General features: G+C 41.6%; 1 protein-coding gene across 2 annotated transcripts in view; it reads right to left on the reverse strand.

The window, feature by feature from the left end:
* Positions 1 to 17,304, reverse strand: part of acp7 (acid phosphatase 7, tartrate resistant (putative)) — a 125,823-nt gene that overhangs the window by 27,877 nt on the left and 80,642 nt on the right. For both annotated transcript variants that reach the window (XR_007933681.1, XM_028822214.2), the window contains exons 7-9: positions 9,269 to 9,331; positions 7,194 to 7,308; positions 6,679 to 6,792 (exon numbers count right to left, since the gene is read on the reverse strand). Coding sequence is in view for 1 of the 2 variants with exons in the window: in XM_028822214.2 (XP_028678047.1) it covers positions 6,679 to 6,792; positions 7,194 to 7,308; positions 9,269 to 9,331 (292 nt within the window). In the remaining variant the exon portion in view is untranslated. The remainder of the gene's footprint in view (positions 1 to 6,678; positions 6,793 to 7,193; positions 7,309 to 9,268; positions 9,332 to 17,304) is intronic.

Here is a 17,304-nt window from a genome sequence, read left to right on the forward strand (position 1 = left end):
AGTTCTACATGTAATGGATGTCAGTCATCAGTTGAGATGATTTCCAGTTTCTTTAGCATTGCCCTCTGACACACACTAGTCAAACCATCTACATCAGCCCCAATAACTTTAGCTGCATACTTCGTAATCTGCTGGAGCTTTTTTGAGTTTTGGTTTGTCAGACTATTAAACCAGGCAATGAAACTGAAAGTGATCATGGACTGGATCATACTACGATAGAAGGACAACATGAGGTCCTTGTCTACTTTAAATAGTTTGAGTTTATGGAGGAGAAATAAGCGCTGGTTGCATTTAGAAAATAATTTTTTTTTTTTTTTTTTACAAGATGAAAAAAGAAAAAATATAAAAAACAGAAAACATATGAGTACTCAAGCTCTGTCGGTACAATGCCTTCTCTTACAGTTAACACAATGAACACTGGGAGAGGCAAACACTGTTGACGTAACATAACACAGGCACAGAAAGAATTTGTGAAGCTGTTCATGGTTTGACACCCATGCGAGCAACAGTAATAAAGAAACAAAATAATAAAATGAAAAAATCATTTACAAAAAAAAAAGATAGAAAATCAACACAATGTGCTAGGAATGATGATAAAAAGGATATAAAACAAACAATATGACTTAAGGGACTTATTATACAGTACTATTCATACATACGGTCAGGGTTGAATACATAGTGCGGCCCATCTTAGGTCCAGACCGACTTACAACCGATCAGTTGGAACTGAACATAATCACACGTCAAACGACTACTGTACTTTCATATTCAAAGGTACACAAAGTTTTATAAACATTGCCATGATGGCATAAAAGTCAGCATTTTATACTTTCTGGCCATCCAAGATATTAGCCTTCACCGTCTTTCTTATTATTAGTTTCAAAGTTGAGGTTATGACCTCTTTTGCCGCTGTCTGACTACAATTTATGTCTTGCTTTTTTTTTTTTGTGGCTTTGGTTTTGATTCTAGGTACACATCCTGATCTTTGTTTATTTAAGTTTAGCCTTCCCTATTGTGACCCCTGCCTGAATTTTGATCAGTCCATTGCCATCTCCTGAATACATTTTCTCTCTCAAAACTGCTGTCCCCCTGTGCAAGCTGTACAAGATTCAGGAGCCCATTTTGCTGGGCTTGTTAATATGTTGTGGCCACAGAAGTCACGTGTGATGAGGTCATCGGCACGATCCACATAAAGCTGGCATGGATTGTGGATAACTTCTAAAAGACTTATTGTGTACACCTACATAAAAGATTTTCTGTTTTTTTGACTAGCCTTGGCTTTTTCAGTTCTGACTTTTGATTTATGTGTGGGCTTTGGTGAAGGATTGTTTGTCCTTCTGGTTTTGACGCTTGTGTGTTGTTCTGTTTGATGTTTATCTCCTGGTCCTATTTATATGAGTTCTGGCACTTTATAAAATGAAGTTTGACTAAGTGCTATCAGTCATTTTAACTTCGTTTTTTGAAAAGAAAAAAAAAAACACATTTGGCAGTGGCCCATGTAAAAGACACCATATAAGACTACATAACTATGTCTCCTTTATGGTTTCTTGAAAGTTGTAGTTGTTGTTTATTAAATGTGTTTTTAGTTGCTTTATACAGCATAATGCCTAACAGTCACTTATAAAAGGCACTATATAAAATACCTGTGGTGGGCTGGCACCCTGCAGGGTTTGTTTCCTGCCTTGCACCCTGTGTTGGCTGAGATTGGCTCCAGCAGACCCCCGTGACCCACTAGTTAGGATATAGAGGGTCGGATAATGGATGGATATAAAATACACTTCAGTCTACGGGACTGTATGGACCCTCATTGCATCAGTCAGTCATTGTCCAACCCACTATATTCTAACATAGGGTCACGGGGGTCTGCTGGAGCCAATCCCAGCCAGCATAGGGCGCAAAGCAGGAACAAATCCCAGGCAGGGTGCCAACCCACCATAGGGCACACACACACACTAGGGACAATTTAGAATCATCAATGCACCTAACCTGTATGTCTTTGGAATGTGGGAAGAAACCAGAGCACCCGGAGGAAACCCACACAGACAAAGGGAGAACATGCAAACTCCACGCAGGGAGGACCTGGGAAGCGAACCCAGGTCTCCTTATTGTGAGGCAGCAGCGCTACCACTGTGCCACCGTGCCACCCCTCATTACATCATTTGGTCTTTATTGCTCAGAAGCAGTGTTTCATAATCTGGCTCATAAAGAGCTTTAAGGCACTGGTCTGTGTGAAAGACGCTATATAAGACTCCATACCTATGGCTACTCAGATGTCTTGTTTGGACGTTTTTCTTTCTTTCTTTCTTTCTTTCTTTCTTTCTTTCTTTCTTTCTTTCTTTCTTTCTTTCTTTCTTTCTTATTAAATGTCATAACCATAAAGCAAAATTCTTGTAAATATATTTAGTGCATTTCTGTTTTCCGCAGCTCAGTGTGTTTTATAATCTCTTTTTTGGCAACAGTCTGTGTGGAAGACGTGATAGACACAATATCTAAGTCCATAAAGGTTTCACTCCTGAATATTTTGTTTTTACTAAACGTGTTTTAAACTACTTGTCACTATGCTGCCTATGAAAGTCACTATAAAGGACCAGCCTTGACTTACTGGACACTCAGTGCCATACCAATAAATAATGTTTTATAAACCAGTAGTGGTCTCTGCTAAACGGGCCAAAGTTTCCTGTTCTGCTGTATCTTGAGATGAACTCTCCTTCTGCTCCAGAGTTAAATGTCTACCAGTTAGCTTATCTGTTCAAGACGAGGTGATCCCAGTGGAACTCTGTGTTCATTTTATGCAGAAAACTGCTTCTGTTCACTGGGGGTAGTGGAGAGGATCAACAAGACAGCATTCATGTGACCCCAGCAGAAACTGGAGGGACAACAAATAAAACTATGGAACATACCAAAGATGCATGGCAGGCCCCCCCAGACCCATACAGCCTCTACAGTCAATTATACTTTAAGTTCTCTAAACCAATGAAGAAGCCATAAAATGCTGATTTATGGAAAGCTCCACAAAACAGACCCCTCACAGCCCAGCACTGGATACAGTTACGGCTTTCCCTGGCTGGCGCCAGCATTTCCCAGGGATTATCTAATGACAGGGTGTTTATGGGTGTTCGGCTTGAGCCTTGTCACAGTTTTTGTTCTTTAGGTCAGATTGCAGATGACGCTCCCTGCTTTCAGATACTCTTTTTATTTTTTTAATCTCATTCTCTGATGAAGAGTGAAAATGGGGCTTTCTGTGCACAAAAAGAGCCAGTTGATTCAAGAGAGTAACCCCCATGTGGCGTAATCAGACAGAGACACTTGAACCCACAGGATATGACAGGATTATACACATCATTTTGATTTTAGAACCAAAAGCTTCTTTATTAAGACTGCGGACAAGTAACCTCATAGATCCTGGACATGCATGTATGTTATGTGACAGAAGGCTGGGACGTCTGTGCAGCCAGGATGCTTGGAAGGTGGAAGGACCGGGAGAGGACCAATACCTCCCCATGACACGAGAGGGCAACCGCCCTGGTTCGCAAGTGGGCTAAACGTTTGGAGCTGGGAAGCTCCACCTGGTTGGGGTATGTGGCCACCACCAGGGTCCGCCCAGACGTTCCTAGAGTCATGGACGGCAGCGCTTCCACCGCAACAGGAAGTGCTGCTAGGCCAGGAGGCAAATACACCCGGTGTGCTTCCGGGTGCTCAGGTAGCACTTCCACCACACCCAGAAGTGCTGCCGGAAGATCGTCAAGAAGCACCTGGAGCACATCCGAGTACTGCATAAAAGGGGCCGCCGCACTTCAGTCGAGGAGCCAGAGTTGGGAAGGAGCGAGACGAAGCTTACCAGAAAGGAGTGGAGGTGGCAAGAAAAGAAGAAGAGAAAAGGAAGAACTGTGAGTGATCGGTGCACTGTAATTGTCGAGGAAAATAAACATGTGTATTTTGGACATAAGCTGTCTTTGTGTCTGTCCCCGTCGAGGCTGGTTCTCACAGTAAGTAAAGAACGTACCTAATAACAATAACAATATCAGTGTCATGAAGTTCAATTTGGTGAAGCTCAATGCAAACATATAACTTAAGAAAAATAGTAGCTGACAATTCCCAATAGCCCACAAACAACCAATAAAACACACTTAGGTGTATTCATCGGAACGGTGCAGAAATGTTTAAGGTCAAGATGTTAAGTTCATGCATCTCTCAGCTTATTGATAAGAACTAGAGAATCCATTCCGATTCCAGGACGTTTTTCATTCCCGAAACTGCTGTAATTCCCGGGAAAATGGGACTGGCCAAGCTCGCATATATAATGTGTAAAAGTGTAAAAATCGATCAAGAAATAATACAGTTATAGTTGAAAATAATTAAGGTGGCGCCATTGCTGCAACTTGCACTTCATCAGACAACAGCTTTGAACAGCAACTTGAAATTGCAATGCATCAGTCTGTTGCATCTGCATTATCTGTGCCAAGAAAGTTGCCATCACAGAATGATGACAAGAAACTGGATGCATCAGTAAAAGCTGAAATGGCGGTGTTTCAGAGCAACGGCAAGCGCGGGCGTTGTTTAGAACAAGTGTATCAGTATCTGATGACTGTGCCGCCTACTTCAGTGGAGGCAGAGCGTGCTTTCTCAGTGGCTGGTGTACTCTGCATGAAGGTGCATTCTCGCCTGGACGACCGCACGCTGGACACGTTGTGCTTTCTACACTCTTATTACCGCAACTAAAGATACATGCACTTATATGACAGCATTAACTGCTTGTAGGTAAGGTTAGTCTTTTATTTGTGTCAACATATTGCAGTAGTTTTATTAAAAATAAGTGTCGGTCGTTCTAAAACCGTTCACATGTGAGATGCCCGTGCACTGTGTCATCCCCGGGAGCCCAGGATTCCCGGGAATGACATGCGGGATTCCCGAATTCCCAGGAATGGATAAACCCGTCCAGGAATGGACACCCTAATAAGAACTTTTACAAAATCTGAATTAACATGCTGTGTTTGGAATGGGCAAACAGTAACTTATAGACAGATAGAATGAACTAACTAACTAACTTTATTTTTTTACTGGGGGAAATTTGACTTTTTATAGAAGCTCTTTAAATAAATAAATGCAGCACACTGTCAGTTCACCAGCACCCACAGGGATTGGTAGATCCCAGATAAGAGTAGTTTCTGGTTGGCAAGTTTGCTTCTCACATATAACTTTACCTTACGAATTCCTGATGCGCTTGCACATACAGGCCCAGTTACATTCTCTTTATTTAGCTTGAACCTGTGAGCTACCTTTTCATTACCACCAGCCAAAGTATAATTGGGCAAACACTTCCTCATGAACCCAATCTCATCTGCATTATAAATCTGCTTTGCAGTCAAGTCATTTTCTTCAACCAATTCACTAAACACATTACGAAATGAAGCTGCAGCTTCAAATTCCACCGATTTCTGCTCACCTGACAAGTCTAGCTTACGACTGCCATGGCGAAAATTGAATCGAGAAAACCAGCCACTTGAAAATGAACACTGACTCTCATAATTTTACATCCAAAAATGGCAGCTGAATGTATTATAAGTTTAAGCTTACAATTCTGCAAAATCTATTTTATTTTAAGAATTATTTCTTCGATTTTTTGCTGGTTGCTCTAAACACACAGTATGGTCTGAACATACACCAGAATGACTAAAAATAAGAAAATTTAAAAAGAATCGTCTGGTAGAGAATGTCCGTCCATTTTCTGTCAGTTATCCAAGTCTAGCAGTCTGAACACAGATGGCCTAGATTTCCCTCTTCCCTGCCACCTGCTCCAACTCCTACGGGGGGGATACTGTGGTGTTCCCAGGCCAGCCAAAAGATATAATCTGTCTAGCGTGTCCTGGGTCTGCACTGAAGTCTCCCCCTGATTGAAAATACCCAAAACATCTCTACAGGGAGGTGTCCAGGAGGCATCCTAGTCAGATGCCTGAAACATCTAAAGTGCCTCATTATGATGCAGAGGAGCAGCAACTCTACTTTGAGGTCCTTTTGAATGTCTGCACTCCGCACCCTGTCTCTAAGGCTAAGACCAGACACCCAGTGGAGGAAGCTCATTTCTGTTGCTTCTGTCTGCATTCTAATTCTATCAGTCACTACCCAAAGCTCGGAACCATAAGTGAGGGCAGGTACACAGGTCGACCGGTAAATTGAGAGCTTTGTCTTTTAAGTTCAGCTATCTCTTTGTCATGACTGACCGGTACAGTGTCTACATAAATACTGACGCCACTCTGGTCTGCCTGTCAGTCTCCTGCTCCCACTCCCCCTCCCTACACTTGTGAACAAGACCCTGAGATACTTAAACTCCTCCACTTGAGGCAGTACCTCTTCCTCAACCTGGAGGGCCACTCCGCCCTTTTCCAGCTAAGAACCATGGCCTCAGACTTGGAGTTGCTGATTCACACTCGGCCAAAAGACATTCCAAGTGTCCCAGTGTCACCGAAGAATGAGTCTGACTTGCTGCCAGCAATGCGAACCAAGCTCTCACTCTAGACTTAATAGCTGGCCCAACAGGGAATTTCTACTCTACAAAATCTGGAATGAAATTCTTGGCCCCTCCTCAATGAATCCTAATGTTATATCTCACCTTTCACAGCAGTCCCCTTTTTGAAGCATGCTCCAAAGCAAACCATAACAGTGTCTGCTGACGATACTCACATAGCTTTCAAACAGGGTGCAGTCATCCTTGTCGTCATTGGAGCAGTACATCGGTCTGTGACCCATCGTTATAATCCACGGTCTCTCTCTCCGGTTCTCTGGCTTGTTTGCTTCCTGCAAGAGCAGATTGATGCTAAGCATGAAATATACACTGTAGTGTGTATGGTTTAGGATGCACGCAGAATGAAAAATGTTAAGGTTGGGCTTTGTCCACACTACCCAGTCTTAGTATAGAGCTTTTAAGAATTTGCTCAGTGTGTAAGTAAGACTAATGATTGCAATTAGATTAGGACTAAAATGTGAGAGAGCAGAAATCTTATTTTTAATAAAATAATAAATATCATATGTTTAGATTAGAATTAATTCAGCTGGCATAACTAAAATATGCCTGGAACTAAAGAGTAACTGAGTTTTAAGACTAATTCAAACATTGGTGGTATCATAAGTATTTGCTGGAAGAAACTCTTATGAACTGTCATAGGTCAAATAAATTAATACCAATTAAAGATGGTTACCTTAAGGTCCTTTTCAAGCCATTGGTATTGTCTGAAAAGCAAATCCAGCCCATAATCCAGGTAAAAATAAACTTCAGTGGAAAACGAAATGATGTGTGTAGGTCCAACATTCCAGCTGCAGAGCAGAGAATAAAAAAAAAAAATCAGATATCACTCTTCCTCTCCATGAGGTCTCAGGTTCAACTCCCACCATAACTGTCAAACTCCTGGGCTGATGGGGCAGCTTTGACTGCTTGTTATCTTTACTTGGGTATATTCATTGCAAGGCAGAGCATTCAGATTTGCAGCAGAATCAAACTTAAGTAACTGGGATTTCACAAATTACCAGCAAAAATGTTAAATGAGCTTCTACACTAAGAAAGCTGCTCTAAAGTACCTTCTTGTATGTTCTAATGATTATCGCTGAGCAGTTATTAAAGACACCTCTTTAGCATACAATGGAAAAATGAATTACCCAACTTGCATGACAGTGGTTTTGGTGACCATGAGGAAGAATGCCACTAGCCACCACTGCTAGTATACCATAATGCTGTGTGGGCATGAGAAATTATCAGAGAACTTGAACAGTGTGGGCAGGAGCTGGCTCAACATACCTTCTCAGTCTTATTCAGTCTTATATCTTGTACCTAATTCTCTGTAGGAAATGTCCTGACACCACACTCTGTTTGGGAGAAATTGGACAAACACTCTGCCAGAGAATGAATTTGCTCAGGTTCCACATCAAACATGGCAACACAGATGTTCCTGTAGCAGCCCACTTCAACAGCCATGGACACTGTGAGAGGGACTTTAAAGTCACAGTGCTTATGGGCAACTTCAGAACACAGCAAAAAAGAAAAGAATGGGAAGTTAAACTCATGCTAAAATTTAACATTGAATAGAGACATGGGTCTTATGGCCAGATATGAGGATTGTTTGCATCTCTCGGACTGACATAGACAACTTGTCTACAGACCCACATTGTATTGAAAAACTCATAAGAAACTTCAAAAGACTTTGCTGGACAGTTATCTTATCCAAAGATCTTGACTAGACATTGTTCTCCTCTCTTGCTTAATGAATCTTAGCCTGAAGAGGTCTATTAATTTTTTACATCTAAGATGTCTCACTTAAAGGTTTTCCAATGTTGTATCTGTCCTAAATTCTATATAAACACAGGGAACTCCAGTTTCTGTATTAAATCTTGCCCGAAGAAGGGGACTGAGTTGCCTTGATAGCTTGCATATTGTAACCTTTTTAGTTAGCCAATAAAAGGTGTCATTTTGCTTGACTTCTCACTACAGTCTTATTCACATACAGTAATTTTCCCAAAATAACACAAGTGGAGTTTTGCATGTCCATAATCTCTCCCTACCACACTACTTGGTTATTTATTACAGTATTTATCAACAATTCTGGTATCATGACCCACTTTTTCCTATGTAAGTCTCTTCACAACCCCGAAAATCGAATGTGATCGTCAAGAGTAGCTGGGGATGGCACCACTTGTCGAATCCAGAATGACTATCAGAGCATTAAATGTTCGATGATCAGTGTGGTGACCCCCCTCGAGCCACTACCATTATAAACAATGGCAACTCAGTAGCTGAGAAACACTGATTCATGCCCTATGTCCCTGGTTCTTTGCGTGAACTGTACACTGATGATAGGCATGTGTGCTTTTGGGACAAAATGACACATTTTATGGGGCATGAGATATTGTTCCTGTATGGGTGATTATTAGTTAAATACAATATCCCTTTCATCCTTTAAATTTTGAATTTTGCTATACAGAACTACCCACCCAGTTTGTCATCGGCCATTCAAGTGCATTGCTTAACACTAAGTGCTGCCAGGACAGACTCCATCTCCCCATGATATGGGTAATGGAAGAAGGTGGTTTGGAAAACGAGTGACTGAATCAATGAATGGCATGTCCAAATGTGTTTTCTAATGCCTCTTTTTGCTCAGAGACTCTCTGTATCGCCCATGTTTACACAAACGCCTACTTCATAAAGCCCACATTAAAGCATGAGAGTACTGTGGTAACCTTTGGAATTTAGCCCACCATGCAAAACTCAGCAATGTTCCCTTACCTGTACCAAAGGCTTTCAGTGTCTCCTGGCATGCTGAAACGGTTCCTGTAGTTTGAGAAATTGCTGCAAAAACAAAAAAGGAAGTGGAGGAAATGATGAGAGAAATGAAGCTGAAATAGCAGAGCTTAACATCATCTGGCAGGTACTGGACTGTCTCACAATAACATTTTCATCATGAAGCTTTGCCCAGTCCAGGAGCAACATAACTGGACCACTAAGACACAGCACTGCATGGTGGCCTCTGAAGGTTGCTGGACAACTGCCCACCCTGTATGGCACACTTAGTTGAGGAGCAAGGTTTTGGTCTCCAAGTTACAAGAATGACTTAACAAAGTTAGAGGGAGTCTGGGGGAAGAGCAGCGGCCTGTGAGCTGTGTGTAAGCGATGACAAAGGTGGAAGTTGAATCGTTTCAGTTTAAGTAATGTGGCCCCAACTCTTGGGCAACTCCCTAAAAATACATAGGAACATTACACAGACTAAAAAAATACAGCAGATGGTTAATAAAAATTGCATTAAAATAAATACTCAGTGATGAACAAAAAGGACACATCAATTTGAACCTCACCCAGGGGCGAGAAACTCTGGCTGAAATATAACGCATACGCACTTATATGCTGTGTACGACTGCTATAGCGCCACGTTGAATTCCGATTCCCTTTAAAGAGAACGTCAATCAAGGCATCCTCCCATTAGCCCCATGCAGTCCTGCTGACTGCTGGGAATTGAAGTTTTCTTGGCATTGAGCTCATTCCAATAATGGGCTTGTTTGTTGAAAAATCCTAAACAGCAACTCTGTACCCTAAGAGCCCAGCGATACTGATGTCTTCACATTGCTGTTTTTTATGGACCACAGCAAGTAATAAAACAACAAATAGGAACAGGGACGCAGACATGGCCACACTAACAGTACCACAGTATCAGCAGTGTGCTGTCGCAGTCTTTATCATCAGTGAGGTGATGTGCCATGCTGTCAGGTACTAACACTTGCATGGAGCAAAATTTATTTGTTTCCTAACAAAGTTTCTGCCTTCTTTCTCAAATTGTGCTGATTTAAAGGATGTGCTATCACTCCTTGTAGGATCCGCTGCTGTCTCTACAAATGTTTGCTTCATGAAGCCTGTAATCAAAATGTAACCATCCAAAACTGACAATCTAAATTGAGAATATTTAAATAAAAATGACAGATATCGCAGTCTTGACCTTGCATGAATGTGGCCATGGCAGACTGGTTTTTCAGGCTACTACCTGTTGTTTGGACACATTCAAATTCCCGTCAGTCAGATGGATGTATCTTTAACAATGTTTTGAATTAATATTACTGTGCTGTAAAAGATGAGATGATTGCTAGTACCGAAAATGAAAACAGAGGATGAGAAGGACTCCTCTGTGTGCTTTTCAGTGAGAACAGGGACCCAAGCCACTCTGTGTCCACTGCTGGGACCATCCTCTACTCTCTTTCTCTGGGTTTACTTTTTCTTGAAGTAATCCAAATTTTGCTCCTTTGTCAGTGTTGTAAACTTGAACTTTCTGGGAAGGAAACCTGGTGTAATTCAGCACAACAGTAGTATTTCACGAAACTTGCTGAGCTCTTGGGTTCCATTTTCATATGATTACTTCCTCCTTGAAAGCCACATTATGCAAACAGCTCTCCATCTGATCTGAAGTTGAAATGGCAGGATGCACAGTGAGGTAAACACAGCACTGGTATTTCCTGCCCATGTAACAAATCAATTTATTGAGCCCGGCTGTTTGTCGCCCAGCAGAGTCAAACTGCACAGAACAGAGTGCTTTCAGAGGACTTGCACGGCTGGCCCTTTCCTCAGCAGGGCTGAAGTCTCTCCAGGGCACAGGTGTTCATTAATGTATTTATCTTGGAACTCATTTCACTAGATTTTATGAAAATACATTTAAGGGGAAGTTTGAAGCTATGGCAACAAACTGGTGAACTATATACAGTGTGTATTGCTGTACTTCCCCAGCTTTTGATGAACAGCAGAACTGTTGTGTTCTGTTGTGTTTCCTCTGGTGTGGAACACCATCATCATCATTACTGGTTTAACAGCCATTTCACAAGTTTATCCTGGTTAGCTGGTTGTACCCCACATAAATCTTTTCCCTCCAGTCTTCATGGTCCTGTGCATTTTGTGGTACGAGACCCATACTTTTCATGTCATCTGACACCATTCCTCTTGGCCTCATCTCCTTCATCTCCATGTCAGTGCAAGTCTTCATCCCCTGCCTTTCGCTCCACATGCCCTAACCACCTAAGGCTGTGTCTCCTCTACACCAATTCTTTCTCCTAACTCAGCATTTCTTTTCTTTTATGCCAAGACAGTCCACACATCTATGTTATCATCCTCATCCCTGTTCTTTCTGGCTTTACTTCATGTTCTGCCTTCATCAGCCATGTCTCACTCCTTTACTGCTCGTCCTCACACAGCTTTTATAAACTTCACTTTTCAATGCCAGCGAGGCTTCTGGAATCCTCACCCTAGGATTGCTGTGCCTACACCAGGAGATGAGAGAGAATATGGTGAGAAAATAAAAATGCGTGGGTAGGACGTTGAAGGTCAAGAAGCATTTTGAAGATCTCACACCCTTTTTTTTTTACCATGTCTGGGACTTCCAGTCACAATACCAGACTAAATCCTTATCTGAAAGTGCAGTGGTGTTAGGATTGCTTATGAAACAAATTTGCCCAATAAAAGAGCAACTGTCACAGTGTCTGTTCAGTTGCTATATCTCTGTAATTCAAACCAATGGCACACCACATACATTTGTAATAATAAAATGCACTACATTTGTCATTCCAACAGATAGCACACCAGAAACATTCATATTAATGCATTTTATTATGTTCGTGACACGCCATCTGTTGAAAAGACAAATGCAATGCACTTTATTACTACCCACATTACAACATACATTACAGTAGATCAGTGGTTTTCAAACTTTTTATGTTGGTGGAGACCCATACTTTTTATATCCTTTTCATCTGATACCATCCCTCTTGGCATCATCCCCTTTATCTCCATATGAACATTTTTCTGTGCTGTAGGGGCTGGGTCCCACCTTGGAGTTGGTCTCCGTGTACCCGTCATAGACTGATAGCACGGCTAGTTTGCTTACAAATCAACTGATGTATTGAGCAGTGAATTTGTTCGATGTCTTTTTTTAAACCTGATATTTGCATCTTTGAGTCTCATTGTGCTAAAGCTCTAAGGCAGAGTTTCTTAAACTTTGGGTCGTGGGTTGTTACTGGTGGTCAGTGTTGGATTTAATGTGAATGACTCGCGTATCATTTGCAAATTGAGTCACACTGGGGTGCCACAGGTTGATTAAGTCTTACTTGATCCTGAAATTAGACCATTGGTGGCGATTCTCCAAGTGGGGGGCACTCAAACAATTGTCCTTGAATCTTCAAAGGGGACCAAGGTTGGGTTGCAACAAAAAAAAAAAAAAAAGTTGAAGAAGCCCTGCTCTGAAGAGTTGTGGCATTTCTTCTCCGAGACTCTCCTTCATGTCCAGAGATACTATGATCAACAGAAATATTTGAGAATATTCAGTTTGAAAACAAACATAGAAGCCCGGGCACTGGACACCCCCTGACAGTTTGTACAGATCATCTTTAAAAGACACACAGTGTTGAGCAGCCATCCAAAAAGTGCTAACCATCAACAAAAAACATTCTTAGTTCAAATCCGCCTCTCACTTTTTGCATTTTCCATAATTCTGATGTTTAAACAAACATCTTATTTTTTTATTGCTCTCCTACCTGTCCACAGGATACCAGATTGCTAAACATCATTGAAGGAAGGAGTTTAGAGACAGCAGAATAAGAAAACACAGAAGCAAACTATACAGGTGGAACAAGAACATGTCGTGTAAAAAAAAATCATCATGTGGGCAAGAGTGGGCTCCTCATGCAGCCCACCCAGTATTAAAGTAAATATGACAACTGCAGACAGTGTATGACAGAAATAATGGTGACCTCGACTGAGCGTACTGTAATGGTGGTGCTGTGTGTGCAGTGTGCAGGCTTTGAAAAATGTCACAACTTGAGCAGCACAGCTTTGTGGTTCTGGTTATGTTTACCCGTTATTATTGACATTCTTATTTAATTTTTATTTCATATTTTGTAACCTCTCTGGGCAATCTTTGTTTTTTTTATCTCAAGGAATTCATTTCTGTTTTTAGTTGTGTGACAGGCTGTGTGACGTTGTGTGACTGAGATTGTTGGTTCATATCCCACTACTGACATTGTGTGACTGAGATTGTTGGTTCATATCCCACTACTGACACTGTATGACCGTGAACAATTCACTTCACCTTCTTTGTTCCAATCTGGGAAAAAAAACACAAAAGAAATGTAACCAATTGTATCCCAAATGTTGAAAGTCGCCACGGATAAAGGTGTCAGCCAAATAAGTTTATGTAATTATTTTCTTTCTATTACTGTTTATAGATTGTTGTTTCAAGGCACCATTTTCTTTTGCCGTTTTAGCTAATTTCTATTGTAGTCCTTCTCATGTCTCACTGGAGTGTCATAACCTTTGATGTTATTTAGGGGCTTCTCATCCTGACTTGAACCATTCTTTTCAATTTTGGATTAAATAGAACTTATGCTAGCAACTTCTTTATTAGTGTGCTTCTAGTTTTTCAATCCACAGCCTTGTCATTTAAAGCTTTGATTTTCACATTACAGTTACAGTTTGGTTTGGTTGTCTTTTTGGAATGCGTCTTTACTATGTCACCTTCTCCCAGTCTGTCCCCGGAGAGATTTTTTCTCATGGAATTGTGTGGAAGACTTCAAGTCTTGGATGGCATTAAAATTTCTTGATTTTAATGTAAAGAAAACTGAGCTTGTGATGTTTGAACTCCATAGTGCCTACGATTGTAATCTTGGTCCACTAGCACCATACATTAAACTCTGTGTTAGGAACTTACAGTAGGTGGGATATTTGATTGTAACCTCAAGTTTGTAAACTCTGTTGTTTCTGCCCAACTACAAGTGTTAGCTAAGATGAAGCCCTTTTTTTGTCTTTTGCTGATCTTGAAAAGGCGAATCCTGCCATTAGTTGTTTGTGATTGGACTACTCTACTGTAATTCGTCATACACTAGGGTTACCCAGCAGCCCCTTTCTTGTCTACAACTGCACCTAAATGCCATGACTAGACTTTTGACAGGCACACGTAAGCGTGACCATGCTTGTCCTGTTCTGGCCTCCCTGCTTTGGCCTCTGGTCCTTTTAGGGATGATTTTACGGTGCTATTGTTTTTTTTTAGGGACCTAAATGGGTTTGCACCTTCCTATCTCTCCAATCATTTACAATTTTGTACTTCATCTCACCAACTTATGTCATCTGATCAGAAACTCTTAGTGGTGCCAAGGGCTCAACTAAAACTTACAGGTGACCGTACTGTTGCAACAGCCGCCCCAAGACTTTGGAACAAACTACTTGTTCATGTCAGGTCTGCCACAACTTTTTTGTTTTCAATCAAGGCTGAAAACAAATCTTTTCTTTTTGGCTTTTAATTAGGTTTGATTCCTGTAATATTTAACTGTGTTTTTTGTCTTTTGATTAACTTTATCCTGTCTTATAATGTACTGTAGCTCTTGTTACCTCATTTATTCTAATGTACAGTTAGAAATAAACTACACTGAACTAGACTCCCCTGCTTTGGCTTACAACGCACCGCTCCGTTCTTTGACTACGGCTCTGGCTACACGTCCTGAGCTTGCTTTGTTTTGTTTTTATCTTCCAGATGGTGGCGCAGTGGTAGCGCTGCTGCCTCGCAGTTAGGAGACCCGGGTTCGCTTCCCGGGTCCTCCCTGCGTGGAGTTTGCATGTTCTCCCCGTGTCTGCGTGGGTTTCCTCCGGGCGCTCCGGTTTCCTCCCACAGTCCAAAAACATGCAGGTTAGGTGGATTGGCGATTCTAAATTGGCCTTAGTGTGTGCTTGGTGTGTGGGTGTGTTTGTGTGTGTCCTGCGGTGGGTTGGCACCCTGCCCAGGATTGGTTCCTGCCTTGTGCCCTGTGTTGGCTGGGATTGGCTCCAGCAGACCCCCGTGACCCTGTGTTCGGATTCAACGGGTTGGAAAATGGATGGATGGATGGATGAAGGTTGCGATTCCTGTTTGAATTCAGACCAGTCAATGTCTTCTATTGATTTCATTGTTCATTAAAACTGTTTTTGCCCTGCACTAGCCGGAGGCCTGCAACCCGAAGAGGGTTACATAAAGCAAAGCAGCATGGCTAAGAATAATTTGAGATCTTATGAACATTTACATAGAAAAGACAATAGAGTTTTGTCTTATATTGACAAATAAAACATTCTAAAATAGTAGCAACTGATAGCTTTGTGGTTATTTGGATTCTCCCTTAGATGGAAAAACCAAAACCACAAAAATTCTCCAAAACACACTGATAGTAAACCAGCTTAAAAACACTTTTATTTGTTAATAATAATTAGTGATAATCATTACAAAGTCACTATAATAATTATTTGAATCATTACAAGATTATTATAATCATTCAATACAATTTATCAGACCAGACAATAAAGTGTGGCAGATGACCACAGGAGGCCTCAAAGACGGCTGACGACCACCAAGAGCAGATGAGCTGTCAGCTTCCTCCCGTTGTCGGCACAGGACATTTCTTTTTATAATTGTCACACTGGCCTGACCTGATAATAGCACAACTGGCAGAACGTTGTCAAGATAAGTGCTGCTCACAGGAGTCATGCTTACTCAACAGTTCTTATTTCAGCTTGTTCCACCTCAGATTACAGAGAAAACAAAGAACTATCACTGTTATGTGACCTTTGGTGTCACTCTGAACGTTATGACTTTATACTTTGAGGCCCAAATGGTTTTTACAGAAAATATCACAACCAAGCAGTGCAACTTAACACCAAAATAAAACCTGGTTATGGCCCGTATTGCATAAAAAGTTGGCAGAGTTTTATGTATTTGAAATATTGTTCGCCATCTGAGAAATCAGTTCCGCTACATGGGAACTGCTGGCCTCATAATTCTTGACACATTCAGTAGTTACACTTTCTGTTTTTATTTTTCTTACTCTTTCCCAAAGGGAAAGCTACAAAATTCTGCTAAAGTAAAAGCTACTGAAAATGAGAAAGCCATGAGTACAGTTAGGTGCTTCATTCGTTTTTCCATAGGAATCACATCCTTCCATCCATCCATCCATTATCCAACCCGCTATATCCTAACACAGGGTCACAGGGGTCTGCTGGAGCCAATCCCAGTCAAGGGATGTAAGGCAGGAAACATACCCCAGGCAGGGCGCCAGCCCACCGCAGGGCACACAAACACACACACACACACATACCAAGCACACACTAGGGACAACTTTAGGATCGCCAATGCACCTAACCTGCTTTGGACTGTGGGAGGAAACCGGAGCACCCAGAGAAAATCCACGCAGATACGTGGAGAACATGCAAACTCCACACAGGGAGGACCCGGGAAGCAAGCCTGGGTCTCCTAACTGCGAGGCAGTAGCGCTACCCACTGTGCCACCATGCCACACATAGGAATCACATGAAGCAAAAATCTTCAGTTGGATAAATGATATCTAAGACCACCCCTACAACTACAACCATCATTCAGTCCACGCAATTCATTTCAAGCAGCATCAGATGCAAGGCAGAAGTAAACTTGTGTCTTTTCAGGCCTTTACTATCCTCAGTGTAAGAGAGTGCTTCACATTTTCCACCCTGAATGTCCTTTGCCTTTTTCTCAGCCAGTTCCTTTGTGTGCTGATTCTTCAGTTTAGATTAAAGAAGCTTTCTTGACTCGTTGGGTTCATAGCTGGGGAGCTTGATGGGAACACGGCATGCCCTTTTATTCCAGTGATGCACCTGCTTCCTCACAACTCATACAGGTGGGTCTTGTGTTGTGCCAAATCTGCAGATACGAATGTGCACGTAAAATCCAAAACTTTTCCTTTTCAAATGAATCTTGGTTAACTTTCATCTGTCAACTTCCACTAGTTTTGCTGTCGATAAAT

This window comes from Erpetoichthys calabaricus, chromosome 16 (genome assembly GCF_900747795.2).
Source record: "Erpetoichthys calabaricus chromosome 16, fErpCal1.3, whole genome shotgun sequence".
NCBI classification, from domain to species: domain Eukaryota; kingdom Metazoa; phylum Chordata; class Cladistia; order Polypteriformes; family Polypteridae; genus Erpetoichthys; species Erpetoichthys calabaricus.